A 23340-nucleotide genomic window follows, 5' to 3' on the forward strand; every position below is an offset into this window, starting at 1 on the left:
TTGCAAGTTAAGACATGTGTCTAACAAAGTTAATACATGTTAGTGGTCTTATAGAACATTGCCATGTAGATCTTAATTATATAGTATATATAGAGGCAAGAATAAAGCTTTCTTTACACTTGACAATGCCTTTTTAGTCCTTATTCTTTTTTTAAGTCTTTCTAGTCTACTTATCTTTGGCAATAGCCATTCTAATTTAATACTATATCATCTTTGAGTGATTTTTTAGTCTTTTTGAGTGACACAAAAGTATATTGAACTTGACTTCTTTAAAGTTCATATCCTTGACATAAGTTGGCTACATGTTGCACATATCAACCACTTATGATACAAGTTTGTTATAAGAGGTAAATTTCAAAAAATTGCATTGCAAGTTAGACATGTGTTAGATAATCTATAAGACATTGTCAAGTAGTTTTTAATTAAATAGTACATATAGAAGTAAGAGTGAAGTATTTCTTACTTTTCTCAATGTTTTATTTGTTCTTAGTATTATTTTAAGAATCTTTAATCATCTTGTCTTTAGCATTAGTCATTCTAATTTTAATATTAATTTTATTTTAGAGTGATTATTTATTCTTTTCTAATGATAAAAGATTGTATTGACTTTTTGATTGTTTTGAGATTCATGTTCTTGACACTTAAATAAAAATCCTTAGTTTTAAAAATAATATAAGTAGAAATAAGATTAATGCTTCTTTTATCTTGACATCATATTTCTATAATTACTTCTTTTTTTGACTTATAAAAATTATTTTATATTAGCATTAATTCTTGAGTATTATATTCTTTTTTAATCTATTCTTTTCTCACACATCTTAAACTTTTTATTTCAAATCTATCTTTTGTCTTACTAACACCTTTTTATTGTTTTAGTCTTAGTTTAAAAGATTTATGTATTATATATTTGAAAATAATCTCTTTTCTTTTTGTAAAAAAAATAGAAATAATATATTTTAATATTTTATATTTAATTATAAATTAAATAAATTTACTAATTTATTTTATAGATACTTTTTAACTTAAGTACATTATATGAAATAATATTTATTAAAAATAATAGATTTAAAAAATTATGTGTTTAAAATTTTAAAGCTATATATATATATATATATATATATATATATATATATATATATATACTTTAATATATAAATATTATCATATCATATAAAAATATTTTTCAAAAGCAACTTATAAATTAAATTTTAAAATTTTAATTTAAAAAATATTTAAATTTTAATTACAAGTCAAATAGAATACAAATATCTATTAATAATAATCAAATTTCTTGTGATTTAAGATAAAAACTTTAAAAGCATTTAATCTAAATTTTAAATTTTAAATTTCTTTTTAAACATCTACATCTTAGATCTAATAAAATAAATTTAAAAATTTAGAATATAAAGTTGTAAAATACAAATGAATAAGGTTATGTCAATTTTTAGTGTTGTAATATTAAATATAGAATATGTCAATACTAATATCAATTACTATATTCTCCACATGACCTCTACATAGACAACTTGCTAATAACATGTTTCTTTCTTTTGTGCATTTTTTCCTTTCTTTGTTTTAAAAAAGAATGGTGGTTGAAAAGGAGATAATGAATATTTTATAAAAAAAATAAATCACAAAATAATTTTTAAAATACATATATATATATATATATATATATATATATTTGCCTCAAAGATTATTTAATTCAAAAAAAAATAATCATAAACCTAAAACATAAATAGATTTTTTACTTATTCTATTTTTGAATCAATATTGGAATTAAATATGAGATTGTCAAATGCATCATATTAGAAGCATGTTTTTTGGTCAATTTAAGTTGCGTGGAAGTCATGTGGAATGTAGCAATACCAATTTGGGAATGTTGTGTTAACAATTCTCTAAATATAACAAGAATCATAATTTGAAATCAAAATTAGTTTTTTTACAAGGGTGTGTCTACATAGGTGTGTGGAATGAAAATGCATCCACCTAACAATTTCCTTAACATGCATATTTTAATACTGGATTTGCAATGGTCTATGGCTTTAAGATTTTCATATTGACAACCAAATGATTTAAATATCATTTAGGCCCACATGAATGTATTGTATGTATACATATATATATATATATATATATATATGAAAGCTTAAGCCAAAGAACTAGTCATGCAGAGTAAGGTGTAGTTGCCATGTGCACCTGCTCAAACGTGAAGCTTTGAGAATGTGATATTTCTGAAGCTGCAGAAGGGCAATCCAGTATTAAAATATGCATGACATCAAATCAATTTTGTAAAATCGAAAAGTGTACACAACAGATGCACAGATTTTTCACGAAGCTCTCTTTCATGAAAAGTGCAACATTACACGATACTCTAACTCATTTCCCGGACAATGACCACAAAATCAAGTGTGACAATGATATCATCCACTTGCTTGAAAGGCACTACGACAATGCCAGTGAGACATGAACAATAGGGCAACAATTGAAGTAGATTACCTCTTCGACACATGAATAAATCTGTGATGCAGAATCCTGGCTCTGCTCTCTATGGCAAGTTCGTCCAAGTTACCTATAACTTGTCCTAGGGGTTAAAGCAGACACCCAGAGGCTGAGCCTGGATTCATCCTTTCCATGGTTGAGCACAAACACCATGACAAGGTCTTGCGATTTGATCAACCTTCTGTTAGGATGATGAGGAGGGATGATAAGTTTCAGTGATGTGAGCCCCGAAGGTGAAGCTGGGTTCACTCTGGAGGAGATTCAGGATCCGAAATTCTAGCTGCTGCAGAAAGCCTCGTGCGAACAAATTGCAAGTTTTTGCTGACCTCCATCCATGCATTCAACTTAGGAGCAGCAGGTGGAATTGCCTCCTTTTGTGGCGCTGACGGAGTTTGGGTTGCAACAGAAATAGAAGGTTGTGAATGTACATGTGTGCTGTACTTGCGGTGAATTCCAACTTGAGGTGAAGGAGTTGGTTCCACATTGACGACTTGGGGGAAGTGTTCTAGAAATTTCTTGAGCATACGGGGGCTGAATGTGGTGGCATCAGCCCCTGATTTGGGCGGAACTGCAACACAGCATTGTGACCTTCCGACATGAGTTGAACGAGATTATTTCCTGGATTCAAACTAGATTGAAAATCTGTTTACTATCAAAGCAAGTAGTACACATCTGCTTAAAAAAAGATCTGCTTCCTAATCACATACATACTACATGAACACGGACTTCTAGCAGAAGCTTTACAGCAGGATTGTGAACATGACGACGCTATTTCCAGTTCTAGACATTCCTCATCTCCTCCGCAATAGAAATCATACTTCTGTGTGCTTACTGGGCTTTGAAGGTTCAACGATTGACGCAGGCTTACCATGGATGGCGCTTTTAGTGGGCTTGGACTTGGTGGGAGGAGAGTAACACATGTGTCTCCTCTCCACTCTGTTCCGAAGGCGATAGAACCTCTGGCCCATCGTATACATGGGGCCAGCAAATTCTGAAGAGCGAGATCTGTGTGTTTCAAGCCCGGGTGAAGAGGGCTGGAACAAGCAAACACCTGGTTTGTCAGAGATGCTGTATCTGGCGGAGACAGGTGCAGACCATGGAATCTTGGAACCAAGAGTGCAAGGTGCTCCGTTTCTAAACCGTCTTCCCATAGTGATACATTTTCCAACAGATTGGAGTGAAATCTCATCCCGCAAGTCATATGTTCCTGGTCCTGGGACTCCCCCATCGGGGAAGTACATAATCTTCTCACCCATTGAGTGGCATGGACCTCGAATATTTGTACAATTGTGGTGGTGAGTGAGATCATAAGTCCCTGGACCAGGCAAATTCAGCGGGCTGACTTTATAGCAGCGGATCCCCATCGTATGCTTCGGACTGTCGTTCAAATCTTTCCGCATGTTATAAGTTCCTGGTCCAGGTTTATCATGGTCAAACCACAAGTCAGGGCGCAACCCCATGGAATATCCAGGTGCATTCAATAGAACATGTTTGTAGTTCAAGTAATAAGATCCTGGTCCTGGATTGTCCTCACGATCATCAAAGCCCATCGACATGATGAAATGTAATTATTCAGCTTTTAGAGAACGTTGGATCCAGGCCAGATGTTCAGCAACGCTTGGTGAGCTTCATGTGGCAGGCCAGTCCATGGTCAGGGTGTTCGTCTGGTGGGTGGAATTCCAACATTTCTGTAAATGTCAGCCTCCTGGTACGATTCTGGTCATCAATGCTACCATCACTTTAAGTTGAAAGATGTAACGTGCACTTGACCAGAAGTATGGCCAAACAGCATTAGATAAGGCGCCACAGAAACTGGAGAATGGAAGAGGGAGTGATGAAGTGCCACAGAAACTGGGGAATGGAAGAGGGAGTGATGAAGTGCCACAGAAACTGGGGAATGGAAGAGGGAGTGATGAAGTGCCACAGAAACTGGGGAATGGAAGAGGGAGTGATGAAGTGCCACAGAAACTGGGGAATGGAAGAGGGAGTGATGAAGTGCCTCAGAAACTGGGGAATGGAAGAGGGAGTGATGAAGTGCCTCAGAAACTGGGGAATGGAAGAGGGAGTGATGAAGTGCCTCAGAAACTGGGGAATGGAAGAGGGAGTGATGAAGTGCCACAGAAACTGGGGAATGGAAGAGGGAGTGATGAAGTGCCACAGCTACATCAAATGTCACGACGGTTGAGCACCTCTTCAGAAGCGTCTTTGAAATGGGTTTGAAAGAACAGAACGCTGTAAGCATCACTAACAGGTAAGGAATGAGCCAACGCAAGGATAAACAATCTTAACTAAGTCTACATCTACCAAATCACCAAAACCAGAAATTCTGGTCTAAAAGAAGTTAATATCATTTGCCATGAGTACATCAAATCTATCTTCTCTCGCTGAATGAGAGACAAATTCCAGTGATATCTGAAGGTGGAAAGTTGATTTGGGCCAGTGGCATTATTATTAGCTAGGGTTTAACAGAAAGTTTCGTACCCAGCATTCAGAAAATTTGGACCAACATCTCATTCATAGAGCAGGATAACTAGCATGTAGCGAATAGATGGATGATAAAAAGTGACAATCCGTAAGGGTGTTTAAACACAAGAGAACCAACTCCAGTACACCTGAAGCTTCATTACTCACACCAGTATGTAGATTGCGTATTTAATTTAGGATATTCAATCACAATGAAGGGAGCACAGGTTCTCCTGGACATAGCACACTGCAACCTTTTACAAGGCCCAGGGTCTAGAAAAGCTTGAAAACATGAAAGGACCTCCTCACGCTTCTCAATACGTATTCGTACAACTCAAACATTAGCCTGAACAAACTCGACTAACGAAGCCCAACACAAAGGTTGCCTATCAGAATGAGGTGGTGATGCCCATGTAACGACATCAAATTATTGGATTCACTTTGACAAAGTCGATGTGCACAGCACATTCACGGTATAGCAAAGCCATACTGTCATTGGCACCTCCTTCAGGAAACCTAGGATACGATATATAGACGTCGTAAAGCTAAAACTCACGAAACACTACAGAATAGCCTCATATCAGTGTAGAGAGGCCTACATAGAAAACTCCAACTCTGGCTTTGTGACAGACTTCGAACAAATGTGATCATATATTTATAACAGGGTAGGGATAGTCTACAACGAAATAAGCTAGCTAGGATTCCGTCGCATTTGTTGCCCCGGTTAGAGATGAAGCAATTCCATGTTAAACACAGTCAGACTAACTTGAGAGCTGAAGAAGCATGACACTTAAACGATATGTCTCTGTTAGCTGGTTAATTGGTACTGTGTGTCAGCTATACAGGTTAGTCAAATCATAGTAGAGCCCTTAACGCCAAGCTTATGCTCAAGTATGGCGTGAAGTCAAACATGCCAAGGATATCGATTAACCGTGTGGCACTTATGATGTCAGTTAGAATTAGAGTCTGCAATTATCCACAATCATGGACGCTACAGACATATCAGTCAGCCACACAATTGCATGGCCAAAGATTAGTGACCGAGGTGATCGAGATGGACAACCTGCCCACCTCCCCAAAGTGGGACCCTCTTTGTGGCTTTAAAGCCGACTCGGGGCTAGAGTTGGCAGCAGAAGTCGCTGCACTCAAAGTTATCAAGTGGATGAATTCATCCACATGTAAGCAATCGCGGACCAGACACATCATGGATGTGCGACACGTGAATAAAGCTCTTTGGGTAAGACGACGCTGTCTCTTACCCTGAGCAGGACTTCTCCCCTATATGAGCAATACACAAAGGTGAGAAGAGGACGTCTTTGCAGCATCTGCTGCGACAATTACGGGTTCCCGACAATGGAACCCAGACCCCACAAAGTGATGACAGTTAGAACGAGTAGAGTTCAGAACTGACAGCACTAAGCGCAGAATAGTTCGGTTAGAGAATGGTAGATCCCACAACCAAGCCTTGTGCTCAGCCACCGCTTAGGCGCCCGTATCTCTTTAGGACCAGACACTTTCCTATCGTAACCAACGTTTTAGGTCACAGCTGCGAAGTATCAGTAGATGAATAGCCTGCCTCAGCAATCTCTCCTTGTTTCAGATTGACAGCTTTTCAGGCCAATTTTCATCCTGCGCCCCAGCAATAGAGTATTATAACTTTTACTCATTTCTAGATCGGAGAATATCAGGATGGGCAGATGACTACTCGGGCACTAGATGGGTGACTACTTGAATTACCCATATAGTAATCGAAACAAGCAAAACCCTGGTTCACATCCTATGCATTGCTGAATATAAGCTGTGCATCACTACAGTACAGTAAGCATACCTTTCAGCCGAAGTTAAAGCCACCGGGCGGAGCTCCTGCGGCACTGCTAGTACCAAAGGCGAAACCTTGACCCTCCGTTCCAGGTGCAAAATTCTGATCTTCGTCCTCTTCTAGCCAGTAAGTCTCCAGAATTTTCACAGCCTTCTCGTAGATTTCGTTGTTGTCGTGAGTCTGCAAATTCTCGATCTTCTCCAAGCCCTCAGCTTCATCAATGTAGCGAGCGTAGAGATTGATACCACCACTGTTACCAAGATCCTTCTCCTGCTCTCCAACCTTCAAAATATTTTCCAGGCCTTCAAGAGAAACTGTAACAATTCTAGGGTCTGGGCAGGTCAATAAATCACATAGTGGCTTGATGCAACCTTGGGTGACAAGGTACTTGATCTGCTCGGGACTACCACCAGATGTAGCGTTTGAAATGGCCCAAGCGGCCTCCTTCTTAATATCGAACTCTGCAGTAGCAAGCAGAGAAACAAGAGGTGGAATAATGTTGGCGTCGATTACAGCCTGCAGAAAATAATCCACGACATCAGTAACATTACCACTCAGTTAAGGATTGATTGGGACCAACCAAATCTAAACCAAAGTTTGATCATAGAACAGATTTTGAGTTCGTACCATAATCTGATCCTTGTTTCCAGCAGTGATGTTGGAGATAGTCCAGCAGGCTTCCTTTTTAATGCTTTTCTTGTGGTTGTTGGTGAGAAGAGCGAGAAGACACGGGAGGGCCTGATTGTTGATGATGAACTGATACAAAACAGCAATAGAGGAAAGTACACAAATTTCAGGCCGTCCCCCTTATTTCCTTACTGAATTTTAAAAAACACGTATTGCTACCAAAAAGAGGACAGTAGCACCTCAAGATAAGGTGCAATAAATGCCTTTACATAATAAGTACATTATCGACATTCTTACTGGGAGGGTGCTGTCAGCCCACTCCTGAAAGGATATGATCTTCGTACTAAAAACCGAAATAATCCCGTAGAAGTCAAATCAAAGCATGCATACCTGCGTCTGGAGATCGTCACCAGTAACAATATTGCCGACAGTGCGCAGTGCAGGAATGAGAACAGAGGGTGATGGATGGCTGCTACGAACGACAAAGCCAATACTCAGTTCTGAAGTAACTTCTCGAGCACGCTTAATTCAAACAATCGTGTCATAAAATACTAGCTAGAAAGAAAACGAAGATAAGAACACAAAAGGGAAAAATAAGACCCATACAGCAACAGCTCCACAAGTCGACGACAGACACCAGCTTCAATCACAGCCTGGATTTTGTCGTTTGTGCCATCGGACAAATAAGAAAGGGCCCAACACGCATCCGTGAGAACCTCTTCGTCGTTGGAATGGATGAGACGCTCCAAGGCGGGCAGCGCAGGTTTGGACTGCAAGAAGAGATTCGCAAAATTGAATCAATTTGGGATTTGGAATCGAAACAACTTTCGATCTAAAGCGCGATACCAGCGCCAGCCTTCTAATTCTACAGCAAAAATTTGTTTGCATTGCATTCTCTACAGGAATTCTCCAGAAAATGATAGTCATTCATCCTTCGGTAATTGCAATGAGTGATTGTAGATAGAACAAAAAACAAAAACAAAAAATACACACCTGCTCAAATGGTGGCTGCGGCTTGCCCCGGCAAAAATTAGAGAGCGTCCACGTGGCGTTTCTGAGCATAGAGAGTTTCGTATTGTCGGTGAGCTGGGCAAGCAGTGGCATCAAGGCCCCGTGACTTAAAACAAGGTCACGGCATTTAGGCGAATCACCCGCGACGTTTCCCAAAGCCCATACTGCCTGCAAAGGATTATGAAAGTAGTCACAAGACTGAAGAATATAGAATATCCTGGCTTAAGTGTGACAGCCACTTTTAAGGCCCAAATACAGATGCACCCCATCACAAAATTCAATTCTCATAGATAAAGTCGATAAAGAAAGCAGAGGATATTTAGTGTAATACGCGTTATAAGTGCAAAGAAGTCCCTATTAAATTCAAGTAAACACAGCTGGCGTGGGCTGAAGACATAAATTCATGGAGAAACGAGGGATGCAGTGATACACCAGATAGAAATCTGAAGCAAAACTATCCATTAGATGCAGAACACCTGGCAGTTAAGCAGTAATATCCCAAAATCATTCAATTCATACCTGCTCACGAACATCGTCACTAGGAGAGCTCAGAAGCTGAACAAAGATAGGAACAGCCCCATGCTCAATCACAACACGAGTGTGATCAGATGTTCCGGATGCAATGTTAGTCAACGCCCATGCTGCCTCAAACTGCGAAGGCCATTCAATGTGTGAGATCATCATGTCACCCTCTTGTCGCAGGGCTTAATAATAAACTATTCTAATGAGGTCAACAGCAGGGGTAACACAGACAGGTACCTGTAACTGTGGGAAATCGCTTCGAACTAGAAATTCAACGAAACGAGGTACGACACCTGCTGAAATTACTTCTTCGATAGGGGGGCTACGCTCTGCAAACAGAAATAGGTTAAAGACCAATATGCCCACCGAAGTAGAAATATCCCTATGCAATAAAAAATGAACGTTAAGCCAAAAAATCAAGTCTACAGAACCTGGTCATACCAATAGACAGAAGCTTGCGAAATTGTGTGGTTGCTTCCAATTGAATGGCAGGATCATCAGAATGTAAACCAGCGACCATCCCTGGAAGACTCTCGAGTTGCTGCAATGGCGAGGGTAATTAAGTGTATGACTCGAACACTTTGGAATAAACATCAACTAGCACAAATTCAAGGGCACGAGTACGAAAGGATCCAGAGGGGGGCACACATATCAGCAGATCCAGTTCGAGTCGCACCTCCGAATACAATGATACCGATCAGATGCAAATGAATAAATAAACATTTAAAAATCCACAGAAATTTTCAAACTTAGGTTAACACTACCCCCCCCCCGAAAAAAAAAATCAAATCAAATCAAATCAAATGACCCACCTTCTTGTCGGAAATGGAACTCGTAACGGACGAAATGCGCTGCTGCTGCTGAAGCATACCATCCCTGCGCTTCTTCAAAAGGCTCTCCTCCCGCTTGCTCTTCCGAATCTCCACCATGTTATCCTCTCTCTTCCTGCGAGCTTCATCGGCATCGACTGCCAGCTTGTACCCCTTCTTACGAACCTCTACGCGGGCATTAGGTCGGAGAGACATCCTGACCGAGACCGTAACAACAAAACCAAAAAAAAACTATATGTATATATATATATGTATATATATATATATCCACTATACACAGAAACAAGCCCAATACATCACGAGGAGACGAGAAAACGAGCTCAAAAGAACGGCAGCGAGTAACTAGGAATTCGCGAATCCAGAGGAAGTGTGTGAGACACGGGATTTTCCAGGTGGAGTAGAGGAGGTTACAGAAATTGGGGCAGAGGGAAAGAGGGAGGTATGGAGGAAAAGGGTACCGGGGGCACTTGAAGGGACTTGCGACGAGTGATGATGCTCCTCCGCACTATGTAGAATCTTCTTCCTCACTTACAGAAGCCCCTTTGACACCCTGGAATGACCCCGACCTTTTCACGCCTGGAATCTCCCCCCCCCCCCCCCCTCCTGCTTCCTCCGTCCGATCTAGGGCGAATGAGCCCCTTGAATTGTGACCGTCCGACATGGCGTTAGCCCTGCGCGGTTCACATCTTAGTTGTTGCTGCACGCGTAGACCTTTTCCCATTGGCCCTAAATTCGTTATTTTTCGTCATCGCTTCGATCGTTGCGTGGCTTTTTGTCTGTTTTTTCCCTGTTTGAGCTGTGGTCTTGTTCGTCTATTTGTGGTGTGTCTTTAAAACAGTTTACGGTAAGCCAAAGTACCCTAACCCTTGCAGTGTTGGACAATGTCTTCAGTAGACTTGATGTTTTGGTGCATTTCTTAATGAGTTTTGTAGAACATTCTATGGAATCTGACAGGAGTGCATTTTAAGAAATTAAACATGTATGAATAGGGAATTTTGATGATGATTAGGATGGATGGATCGATTTAGTAAATTTTTGCATCAATTTAATATTCTCCTTTATATATTACTATATATAGAGATAATTCATTTTGAATATTAGTTCCATGATGACACTATGAATTTTATTTTAACAAAAATCTTAAATTAACTCATTTGATAAATTATATTTTTTGATAAATTGATTTCTAGTTCTTAATAATTTTATTGGCATTTTGAATAAAAGATATGCATACATGAATTCATAATTAAATTGTATTTTTTTTGTAATTGGCATAATTAATACCAAGGTAAAAATAGTATTATAAAAATCTTCCATTCTTTTGAATAACACTCACAACTACTCTATATGTTACTCAAATTAAATAGAGTTTTAATGTTATTATTATAGAATAATTAAATATTATTAATATTGAAAATTACTACTATTGCAATAATCAAAACACAAACTTTATGAGAATTCAAATACAAATTTAAAATGGTGTAAAACCACAACAAAACAAAAAAAGAAAAAATTATAGAAATTGTAGAAGAAAGAGGATTTTTTTATATTTTATATTTCTAAGTTATAAGTTATTTTTTATTATAATAATTGCATTCAAATAGTAAATGCAAAAAAAATAAAAATTTTACAATATAGAAGGACATAGAAAGACACACCAAAACAATGAGAATCAAATAAACATTACAAAGTAGAAAAGAGTTAAGGAAGATGACTCTACTTAATATAGAGCAATTGACACAAATGTTTGTAAACTTATGCATAGAGATGTAGTTGTAATTATTTTTTTCTTGCAAATATTATGGATTTTTTTTTTTTGGAATAGAAAAAATTGGATATATTACTTTTTAAACTCTAAAATTAAAAAAAGCACATATATTGATTGAAAAAATCATATTTAAATATAATTTTTTTTAATCTAATACTTACTATTTTGAGAAAATAACTAAATTTATTTAGAAAAAATCTATTTATGAAAGATTGCAAGTAAAAAAATAGAAAATATATTTTTTGGAGAATTTTTATAAGTTGAAGAATATATATTAAAAATAAAACATCATTGTAGTATTATATAAGATATCAAGTAATTGTTATAAAATTTTAGTATATATATATATATATATATATATATATAAGCGAATGTCACGGCCATAATCATGTAAGCTAATAATTACATATAGAAATAGGTAGAAGTAAGTAAAAGTAGATAAAAGTAAGTTAATTGTATAATATTTAATATAGAAGCTTCCTAAAAACTTCCTAGACGCTGCTTTGACTTCATAGGTGTCTTTAATTGACTTTTTGGATTAGAAACGTGGTCAACAAGTTGGCCATGTGCCACACATGTTGTTAGCTTGAAGATCAAGCTAACTATGTGGCCTACACGTAGAAAAACTTGCCTTGTAAGTCAAGGCATGTGTCCTACAAAGTCAACACATATTGGAGGTCCTATAGAACGTCGCCACGTAGCCCCTAGTTAGATAGTATATATAGAGACAAGAGTGAAGGCTTCTTCACTCTTGTCAACTCCTTTCTTGCTTCTAGTCCAGGTTCAAGAGTCTTTAGTTTCTTGTCTTGTGGCAATAGCCATTCCAGTTTCCTTTTAATATACCTACTTGTTTATATTTTGACTTATTATATCGAGATAGCCTTTTGGTGTATATTTTTCCTCATCGAGTCTTTGTCCTTGACAGATTGACAAGAGTACACTTAGAATATCAGAGCTTTGTTTTTCTTGAGTGAGAGTGGATTACCCCTTCCTCTTGACAAGACATAAGCGTATTAGAAGTTTGCGGATTACCCACTTCTAAACTGATATTGTTCTTAGTATCTTCTTTGTTATCAAGTCTTTCTTTTCTTTTGTCTTGAGCAATATCAAACAAATTTTTCTTCTTAGTGTCATTATGGCAGAGCTTGTTGAAATGAAGAGTGCAATGGCACAAATGCAAGAGCAAATGAGGGAGTTAATGCTTGCGATGCATCAACTCAATTCACCAACACAGGAAAGAACAAGAATAGCAGAAAGTGGAGATATAGAGATGATCGGAGCTGCTTCAACATCTACAACAAATCACGTTCCTTCTCCAATTGTACAACACCCTATAAGCACTAGAGAACCAAGAATTGCCTTACCTGAGAAATTTGATGGTACGAGATCAAAGTTTCGAGGGTTCATCAATCAAGTACAATTGGCAATTGAACTTCAACCGCAAAGCTATCCAACTCCAGGATCACAAGTCAGGTTTATTCGCACTCTACTTTCTGGTTCTGCATTATCGTGGTTTTCGTCTTTTCTTGAACAACGAAATCCAATATTGGACAATTTGAAAGCTTTTTTGGCGGAGTTTCGATCTATGTATGGTGAACACGATGCAACTCGTGTTGCAACAAATAAGATCCGAATTCTGCGACAAGGAAATCGCTCAGTAACAGTATATGCTTCACAATTTCGACAACTTGCAATTGACATCAAGTGGGATGATGCTGCACTCATCAGTCAATTTCTTTATGGATTGCAATACGAAGTAAAGAAATTGATGCTCAACTTACCTGATCCTCAAACTTTGAGTCAAGCAATCGATTTTGCGGTAAAATGTGATAATCGACTTTTTGAATTTCGATCTGAGAATCATTCACGGGAACCTCAACGTTATTACTCAATGGCAACATCAACATCTTTGCCAAACGTACATTCGGAAGTAGAAGACATGCAAATTGACGCGGTACGTTTTAAACCTCTAACTGAGCAAGAAAAGATTCGTCGTCGTCAAGAAGGATTATGTTTATATTGCGGAGAACCTAAGCACACTGCTCAACATTGTCCAAAGAAACGACGCAACTATAAAATGAGGGGTACGACAGTCAAAGAAGACAACATGTCGGAAAACGGATTCGTCCAGCTACAATAGGGACCGTGCAGCTGGAACCTTGTACAATTCCTAATGAAGGTCCTATCCTCTCCTCAGAACCCTCTCCTTCTTTTATAATAGACTTATATTTAGGACCTAAGAATTACAAAGCCTCTGCTTTATTAGATTCGGGAGCCTCAACATGTTTTTTAGATGAACAATTTGTTAAAAGTCGTAAAATACCCTATGTACAGAAACCTAAACCAGTACATGTAGAAGTCATAGATGGTCGTCCCTTGTCTTCTGGAGATGTCACTCATGAAACTCATCCTATAAAAGTAACAATAGACGGTCATGATAGCTACATAGCTTTTAACATAATTAAATCCCCGTCCAATCTAGTTATTTTAGGTTTATCCTGGCTAGAAAAATATAACCCTCGAATAGATTGGAATTCGCGTAAACTTGACTTTTCCAAAAGCGTTATTAATAGTTCTACGAACCAAGTAAAAAATTATAAGTCTAGTACAGTAAAACCCGTACTGATAGGTGCAAAAGCATTTATACACGCAGCAAAAGAATGATCAACTTTTGCTATTTATGCTGCACCTATTTCTGAAAACGTAAAGACTTCAAGTGGCATTCCAAGTCAATATCAGGAGTATCAAGACGTTTTTGAGAAAAAGAATGCAGATATTCTTCCTGAGCATCGTCCATATGATTGTTCAATCGACCTCAAGGAAGGAACTCAGCCACCATTTGGACCAATTTACAGTTTATCGCAAGATGAGATGGCTGAACTCAAGACATATATTGACGAGAATTTAGCGAAGAATTTCATACGCCATTCAAAATCTCCAGCAGGAGCTCCAATTCTATTCGTAAAGAAAAAAGATGGATCTTTACGAATGTGTGTTGATTATCGAGGACTCAACAAGATCACAATCAAGAACAGGTATCCATTACCTTTGATATCAAGACTCCTTGACCAGTTGAATCAAGCTAAGATCTATACAAAAATAGATCTAAGAGGAGCATATAATCTAGTACGGATCAAAGAAGGAGATGAATGGAAGATTGCGTTTCGAACCAGGTATGGACATTTCGAATATAATGTCATGCCCTTTGGACTCACGAATGCACCAGCTGCTTTTCAACATCTCATGAATGATGTATTTCGTGAATTCTTAGACAATTTTGTCGTCTGCTATCTAGACGATATCCTGATCTATTCTAAGAACGTCGAAGAACATGAAATACATGTTCGTCAAGTATTACAAAAACTTAGAGATGCAGGATTGTACGCCAAGATGGAAAAGTGTGTATTTCACACTACTCAAGTTGACTTTTTAGGATACATCATTTCAAATGATGGTCTCATGATGGATTCTAAGAAAGTCCAAACAATTGTGGATTGGAAGATTCCAAGGACAGTAAGAGATGTTCAATGTTTCTTGGGATTTGCCAATTACTATCGGATCTTCATCAAAGATTTCTCATGAGTTGTAGCTCCACTTACATGCTTGACTAGTAAAGATAAATTTCAATGGAATTAAGAAGCGGAAGCAGCATTTGAAGCCTTGAAGACATCGTTTGTCTCTGCACCAGTCTTATATCGTGTTGACTTTTCCAAGGCATTTTTTATGGAAACAGATGCATCAGATTTTGCCTTGGGTGCAGTTTTATCACAAATGGGAACAGATGACAAACTCCATCCGATAGCTTTTCATTCAAGAAAATTCTCAACAGCCGAGATCAATTATGAGATCCACGATAAAGAACTTCTTGCGATCGTGGATTCCTTTCAAGAATAGCGTCATTATCTAGAAGGCGCTTCTAGTCCAGTCACTGTGTATACAGATCACAAGAACCTCGAGTATTTCATGTCAGCACGCATATTGAATCGTCGTCAAGCTCGTTGGAGTATGTCTTTGTCAAGATTCGAGTTCATTATCACTTATCGGCCAAGAAAACAACAAGGTTTATCCGATGCCCTATCTAGACGTTCTTATTTTGCACCAAAAGAAGGAGATGCAGCTTTTGAGCAACAAAGAACGGTCCTCTTGAAACCGGAGCAATTTCATCTCCGAGCAATGAAATCAACATTGACTGTTGATTCAACTTTTCTCAAGCAAATCCAGTCCAGTATGTCCTCAGACCCTCTTGTTTATGATATCGAGAATAATTCTTCCAAGTCTCATGATCCTTCTAAGTTTGAGTTCAAAAATAATCTATTATATTTTGAAGGACGCCTATATGTTCCAGAAGGAGAAGCACGTTTACGTGTTCTTCAAGCACGTCATGACTTTCCAACAGCAGGGCACTTTGGATATAATAAGACTTTGGAACTCATATCAAGAGATTTTTGGTGGCCACAAATGTGGAAGTCAGTCAAAGACTTTGTACAATCATGTGATATTTGTTCAAGATCAAAAATTCCTCGTCATCGACCTTACGGACTTCTTCAGCCATTACCTATACCAGAACAACCATGGTCTTCTGTTTCTATGGATTTCATCACAGATCTTCCAAGCTCAAGATCTTATGATTCTATATTTGTGATAGTAGATCGTTTCACCAAGATGGCACATTTTGTGCCATGTACAAAATCTATCACAGGTGAAGAAACAGCTAAGCTTTTCATTGATAATATCTATCGCTATCATGGATTACCTAAAGATATCATATCGGATAGGGGAACTCAATTTGTGTCAAGATTTTAGAGGACCCTTTTCAAGATTTTAAAAGTGGACATAAAACTATCTTCGGCTTTTCATCCTCAAACTGATGGACAAACAGAGCGCGTAAACCAAGTCTTGGAGCAATATTTAAGGTGTACTATCAACTACCAATAAGATGATTGGACAACCCTTCTGCCATTGGCAGAGTTTGCTTATAATAATACGGTACATTCTTCCACGCAACAAACACCTTTCTTTGCCAATTATGGCTATCATCCACGACTTGATACTTTTGATTTTTCAAAAGTTGATAATCCTGCAGCAGAAGATATGGCAAATCGGTTGTCAGAGTTACATGCAATAATGAAGACACAATTGAAGGAAGCTCAAGAACGACAAAAGATAAACGCAGATCTATATCGTAAGGAGCAACCACAGATCAACGTCGGTGATAAGGTATGGCTACTTCGTCGCAATATCAAGACTACTCGACCTTGTGACAAGTTGGACTATCGTAGGCTTGGCCCCTTTTCTGTTTCTGAACAGATCAACCCAGTTGCATATCGGTTACATCTACCGGAGTCAATGAAGATCCATCCTGTATTCCACGTATCTCTTCTTGAACCATATAAGACAGTGGATATACAAGGAAGAAGACAAATGCCACCGCCTCCTATAGAAGTAGATAATAATGAAGAATTTGAGGTGGAAGAGATATTAGACTCAAGGCGGCGTCGAAATAAGCTGGAATATCTTGTTCATTGGCGCGGATATGATATTAGTGAACGCACATGGGAGCCATCCAGGAATCTAGCAAATGCATCAACTAAAGTCAAAGTTTTTCATCAACGACATCCATCAAAACCAAGATGAAAATCTCTCTTATAAAAGAGACAAGATTGAGGCAAGATAACATTCAATTTCCTATCCTTGTTTGTAACTTCTTTGCATTTGTGACGCTAATTAGATGGAGAGCCAACAACCAGCAGATTCAACTCAAGAACCTTCGTTTGCTGATCTGCCGGACGAGACATTACGATTGTCACAACCTTCAAGACGACGCAATCGAGATGAAGATCTTCAAGAACGACATGTTCTTCCTCGAACAGATGGTGAGATACAATGCGTTTGGTATCACGATTTGGGAAGGGACTCCCGATGTTTGGTGATTTTGCTAGAGGTAGGAACAACTCCTGATGGTGTTCCGAATATTCTATTCGAAGGAAGTTATGAAGGCCTCAATAATGATCAAATAACTGGGTGGTCTTCCCGCCCTGGTATGGGACACTACCGATGGTTGAGAGGCCCTATCAATCATCTTCGAAGAGAACAGAGATCAGAGTATGTGGCGAATACAATTCGTCGCATCATAGATTTCCTCAACATATGATGACCGCTCCTGGTGGAACTCGTCTCTAGAAGGGGGGGTAATGTCATGGCCATAATCATGTAAGCTAATAATTACATATAGAAATAGGTAGAAGTAAGTAAAAGTAGATAAAAGTAAGTTAATTGTATAATATTTAATATAGAAGCTTCCTAGAAACTTCCTAGACGCTGCTTTGACTTCATAGGTGTCTTTAATTGACTTTTTGGATTAGAAACGTGGTCAACAAGTTGGCCATGTGCCACACATGTTGTTAGCTTGAAGATCAAGCTAACTATGTGGCCTACACGTAGAAAAACTTGCCTTGTAAGTCAAGGCATGTGTCCTACAAAGTCAACACATATTGGAGGTCCTATAGAACGTCGCCACGTAGCCCCTAGTTAGATAGTATATATAGAGACAAGAGTGAAGGCTTCTTCACTCTTGTCAACTCCTTTCTTGCTTCTAGTCCAGGTTCAAGAGTCTTTAGTTTCTTGTCTTGTGGCAATAGCCATTCCAGTTTCCTTTTAATATACCTACTTGTTTATATTTTGACTTATTATATCGAGATAGCCTTTTGGTGTATATTTTTCCTCATCGAGTCTTTGTCCTTGACAGCGAATAATAAAGCAACCAAAATTTTTACTAAAGCAATCCATCCGTCATGACAATTTTGTACATAGAGAGTATAAACTTTTTCATCATTAAGACCATAATCTACAGTTGGATAAATAGGATCATCATTTTGAATGTAATTTTCAATGGATTTCAAAAGTTTGCAAACGCAAGTAGTAACATCTTTTTATTCTTCTTTCTCTACTTGCCCTATAAGTATGCATGTACTCAGTTTACTTCATCTTATTCTACTATATATTCTTTTTAGAATTGTGTGTAGTGGATAGAGAAAAAATAATATATATTCTATAATTTTTTTTACATTTTACAATAGAAAATGAGGAATATATGTATTCATCACCAGAGGAATATTTTGTGAGTATAGGAGAAATAAAATATAGTATTGATGCATTTGCAGACAATCAAGGCTATGTTATATGCAAATGAAACTCTGACAAAAATTGCATTGGTTACAAGTATGACATGAGAGAGATTTACAAAAATAAAAATTGTCACATTCACAAAAAAAATAATGCAAGTTATCTGATAGGGTGTCCATTTGTGTTACATACTTCTTGTTTGCATAATAGTATATAATGATATTTGATAGTTTGAAACCATCTTCACAACGATGGAGCTACTTCTTCTCTTTTAGGCCATTTATTTGCTCGCGATTTGCAACGAGCCAAAAAAGAACTAACTTTACAATAGTTAGCTGCAAGCACTTCACTAAAAAATGTTGTTGTTGCCTTATGTGAGAATAAGACTAATACTATTTATAATGAGTGGCAAAAATTACGTCACATTGCATTTGCGAGATGATCAATTATTATGTATCTTATGAAAACTTTTCAAGGTGCTAATTACCATTTTACTTATTATTTTGATGAAGAAGATAAAATTACTTGTTTATTTTTTGTACATTCTAATTGTATTCAACTTACAAAAAGATACCATTTTTCCATTGTCATAGATTTTACATACTAAATAAATAGATTTAAAATGCCAATATTACGTGTAATTGGAATGAAAAATTTTAATACCACATTTACTATTGATATTGCTTTTTTAAAAGAAAAAACAAAGTCCTTCTTTTGTTGGATATTAATCCAACTTTAACAAGTGTATGGAAAAATTCGACCTATTTACATAGGTGTTGATAGGAATTTAGCATTAATAAATTTCATTGAATTGATATTTCTCACTTCAAATATATTACTCTATATTTGGCATACACAAAAAAAATGTGATAGGAAATTGTAAAAATATTTTTTAAACGAAATAGAATTAGTATGGTCTTTATTCCTTGTAAATTAGACCATTATGATTTGTATATATTCTGTAGAGCTTTTTGATTTGAAGTGGACTAATTTTTCCAATAACTACATTTATACTATTGCTCATGTAGCTATTGACTACTTAAAAAAATACTTGGATTTCACAAAAGAAGAGATTTGTTAAAGCTTGGACAAATAATCTATTTCAGCTTGGAAGTATTACTACATCACAAGTAAAGGATCAACATTCAGCATTAAAATCCTACTTAAAAGTCTCTACCAAAGACCTTAGAGAAGTTCAAATTTCTTTCTTCTACTCTTTTGAGAATACAACAAGAGAATTAAAGGCTCAAGAAAATTCAAAACAAATCCATATTATTCATCAACACAATATTGGTTTCTTCACCAATGTTGTAAAATACATATATCTTTATATGCTGTTATTATTGCCCTTAAGTAATATAAACAAGCAAAAGCATAAATTGATGAACACAATTTTTTTTATACAAGGACAATGACAAATATATTTGATTTACCATATAAGTAGATACAAATTTTATTGAGGAGAAAAAATGTTTTGTCCCATTAATTTTCATCATTAATATTACTTAGTAAATATTCTTAACCAATTTATTTCAATAGCACTTACAGTTCCATTCTCTTTTGAAAGTTTACATCCACTTTATGTTGCTCATAGTTAAACTTTTGATGTTTTACTTCTTCACTAGTAAGAAAATCTACATAAGAAATTAATTGAGCTTTCAATAATAACTATATAATTAGAAAATTTGTGAGTGTCTTATCAAAAGGGAAGGCCAGAATGAGCAAGAAATAAAACTAGAAGTAATATGTATATAGAAACATCAATATAACAATCTGTATTACAATTCAAAACTATAGAAGCAAGAGTATAGAAGAGCTTTTGTAGCAACTATATGTTAATGGGACATAACATTTGTACATATTCCTCAAGGACAACTTTTTCCTTGCAATTGTTTATGAATAATTTACAAATAAAATAAAGTTCAACCATATATTAAATACTATTTTGAAAAAATACTAAATATAGTTATTTAAAAAATTATAGATGGTTATTACTTTAAAAAATATTAATTATAAATTTAATTCATACTAAAAAAGTAAAAATAATATATCTAATGACATATCTTGAACCTTTTGATGCTGCTATTAGTTGTGAGTAGTGAAATACAATAGAAATAAAATTTGCTTTTTGTTAAGGTATTTAATGTCATATATACATATATACATATATTCCTATCGAATTAAAAATGAAAAGTTTGATCATCAATGCCAATACTTACTCACAAGACCATATCTAAAAAACAAACTCTAATAATCTTTGCTTCCTCAATGAAAAATATGACTCTAAACTAGCACCCAATCTACCAAGAATAATGAGAATTCAATACTTGATAAAAAAAAAATGATTCATAAATAAAAAGCAAAAATAAAAAAAAATGAATGAAGAAATTTGGAGTTTTTATCTAAACTTTCAACCTTTATAAATATTCAAACTATTCCATAGACAAAACTAAATCAATTATGTAAAATTTAATGATATCACTTCTTGAAATTGTAAAATATTTGACCATATTTCAACTTTTAGACCAAGTTCTTATCAATATAATACTTTGAGAGCTTGCTTAATCTTATTCTCACTATGATTAATCCATTCCATGATTATTACAATAAAATGGACTAATATGTCTGATTGTCCATTACAAAAATCTTATATTTTTATAAATTTTTAAAAATAACCATGTATATGGTAAAGAGAGTGAATTGAAATGATAGCATTTAAGAAAAATTGAATTTCCATATTTCCTAAGTATTTCAAAATAATAAGATAAAAGAAATCAAAACATAGTTGGAATTAGTCAGCATCCTCAATACATCTAAAATAAAAATATTTGAACCACTCATATTGACACAACTTATTCTACATAAAGGTCCTATCAATATAAGAATGCAATTAATTAATGGTTGAAAAATATAAAACCTTAGAAAAATACATAAGTGGAACAATAAAAACTCTTACTTGCAATCTTGAATTTAGGTCAAGTTGCATACTAAGTATGTTAAGTTTGTTAAAAGTAGTATCCACATGCAAATTGGATCTATCTTCTATCCATTTGCTTTTGCCTCTTTCCACAGATATACCTTCCAACATCTCACTCACTTGATTTACTTCACTTTCTCCTATCATTGACTTAACTTATATTGTTGCATCAATACTAAAAAAAAACTCTTATTCATAATCTCATCATTAATAACTTCTTCTTCTCTAGTCAAAATTTCTTCTTCTTTACCATTATCTTCTTCATTCTACCAAAACCAATTACATCAAAGACACTGTACATAAGACTCCTCTTCTTTAATGATTTATTTTACAATACCTACTATTCTGAGCCACTTTTGTGGCTTATTCATTTCATCAATATGATCAATTGCTACAGTTTACATAAAGATGCAAATATCTCTTTCAAATCCTAATGTCTTTGTTGAATTAAGATAAAAATTAAATAATATAAAAATAAAGTTGCCAAAGTCTTAAAAAGCATGCCCAACAAATTGCAAGATACAAAAGTAATCCTAAAAAAACTAACATGAAAGAGCTTAATGGCAAATTCCAATAGGTGCATCTAAGCTAATGTCTTTGGGCCTCTCCATCCACCTAAAGAATCCATTGACTTGGATAATAATCCATCATAAAGACTTCTTACATTGTTTGCCAATTCCTTCCAAATTTTTTGAGTATTATACATATGACAATTGAAGTATACACTCAGAATCAAAAGTCTCATTCTACAAAATATATTAACGAGAGATGATTTTAAAAGATAGACTTTAAAAATAAACATCAAGAATACAAACTAGTCCTTATGAAAAACTTCCAAATAAATTCAAGTTCACAATAATTATAGAGAATGAACAACCTTCATAAATACATTCTATCCATAACTTGATCCTATTGAAGTAAAAAAATACTAGAGACAATTGTATCTACTACAATAAATATAAAACATAATGTAATTAATTTTAGAACTTCAGTCTAATAGGTGGAACATCTTCTAAGTTGAATTCATTGTCACTATCCTTATTACCTTCAATGAAAATATCACCATTATCTTCATTATTGTCCATAGCATCACTACCATTGTCCTCCATTTCAAAGACTTGAACTTCATCCAATGCACCAAAACCAATCATAACATGTCCTTCAAACAACAAAAAGATCTATTCTACTTAAACCAATCAAGGCCCAAATTGGACTTTTGAAGAGCCAAATGTATTGTTTAGACAATAAAGCAATTATCAAAGTTAAGTCAATCAATGAATATGAATCTTAATATATTTTAGATAAAAAAATAAAAAAATAAAAGATGTACAATCTCAACCTCTCAAGTTATTCCAAAAAGATATAAAGGCAAAGTGAGACACTTTATAGAATTTCAATGCAAACCAACTCAAATAATGCAACCAAGTTTTTTTCAAATCACATCTAATAAACACCTATCAACCTAATATTGGATTTACTTCACCAACAAGACTAATTAAATAGGACAATGTACAATCCAATCTATCAAATAAAACAACATCCAAAAATTTGCTTTATCTAATGAATGACTTAATGGAGGCAAAGTGAGGCACTCATAAATCCTAATAAGAATGTAAATAAGGATGAGGAAGTGAAAATTGAGCTTTCATTAATAGATCTAGGCTTAATTAGTAGCGTATAAGCTCTTAGTTAGAGGCAC

The 23340-nt window shown here is 35.7% G+C and overlaps 2 protein-coding genes across 6 annotated transcripts; both read right to left on the minus strand.

Annotated features, from left to right (window-relative positions):
* Window positions 1-1920: 1920 nt before the first annotated feature.
* LOC141045488 (uncharacterized) lies at window positions 1921-4200 on the minus strand. 2 transcript variants are annotated; one of them, XR_012217646.2, is made up of 4 exons: window positions 4037-4200; window positions 3371-3913; window positions 2500-3070; window positions 1921-2240 (listed from the first exon to the last, which is right to left on the minus strand). XR_012217646.2 is itself a non-coding variant. In XM_073534575.2 (3 exons), exons 1-3 carry the CDS (start codon window positions 4056-4058, stop codon window positions 2748-2750), a joined length of 888 nt encoding a protein of 295 aa, XP_073390676.1. In that variant the 5' UTR covers window positions 4059-4200; the 3' UTR covers window positions 2262-2747. The 2 variants fall into 2 exon arrangements, 1 of the variants encoding a protein (XP_073390676.1); XM_073534575.2 differs by lacking the exon at window positions 1921-2240 and having other exon boundaries at window positions 2262-3070.
* Window positions 4201-5142: 942 nt separating this feature from the next.
* On the minus strand, window positions 5143-10331 carry LOC112282827 (importin subunit alpha-1). Of its 4 annotated transcripts, none has more exons than XM_090250740.1 (11): window positions 10233-10331; window positions 9757-9941; window positions 9386-9485; window positions 9182-9273; window positions 8942-9073; window positions 8405-8590; window positions 8018-8181; window positions 7802-7880; window positions 7412-7540; window positions 6794-7300; window positions 5143-6594 (listed from the first exon to the last, which is right to left on the minus strand). In XM_090250740.1, the coding sequence occupies exons 2-10, from the start codon at window positions 9871-9873 to the stop codon at window positions 6797-6799; spliced, it is 1503 nt and encodes a 500-aa protein (XP_090106866.1). In that variant the 5' UTR covers window positions 9874-9941; window positions 10233-10331; the 3' UTR covers window positions 5143-6594; window positions 6794-6796. The 4 variants fall into 4 exon arrangements, with proteins under 4 accessions (XP_090106866.1, XP_024376698.1, XP_024376689.1 ...); XM_024520930.3 differs by having other exon boundaries at window positions 7802-7883; XM_024520921.3 differs by lacking the exon at window positions 10233-10331 and having other exon boundaries at window positions 9757-10230.
* Between the last annotated feature and the right edge of the window lie 13009 nt (window positions 10332-23340).

Source organism: Physcomitrium patens, chromosome 1 (assembly GCF_059467195.1).
Source record: "Physcomitrium patens ecotype Gransden chromosome 1, ASM5946719v1, whole genome shotgun sequence".
Lineage (NCBI taxonomy): Eukaryota > Viridiplantae > Streptophyta > Bryopsida > Funariales > Funariaceae > Physcomitrium > Physcomitrium patens.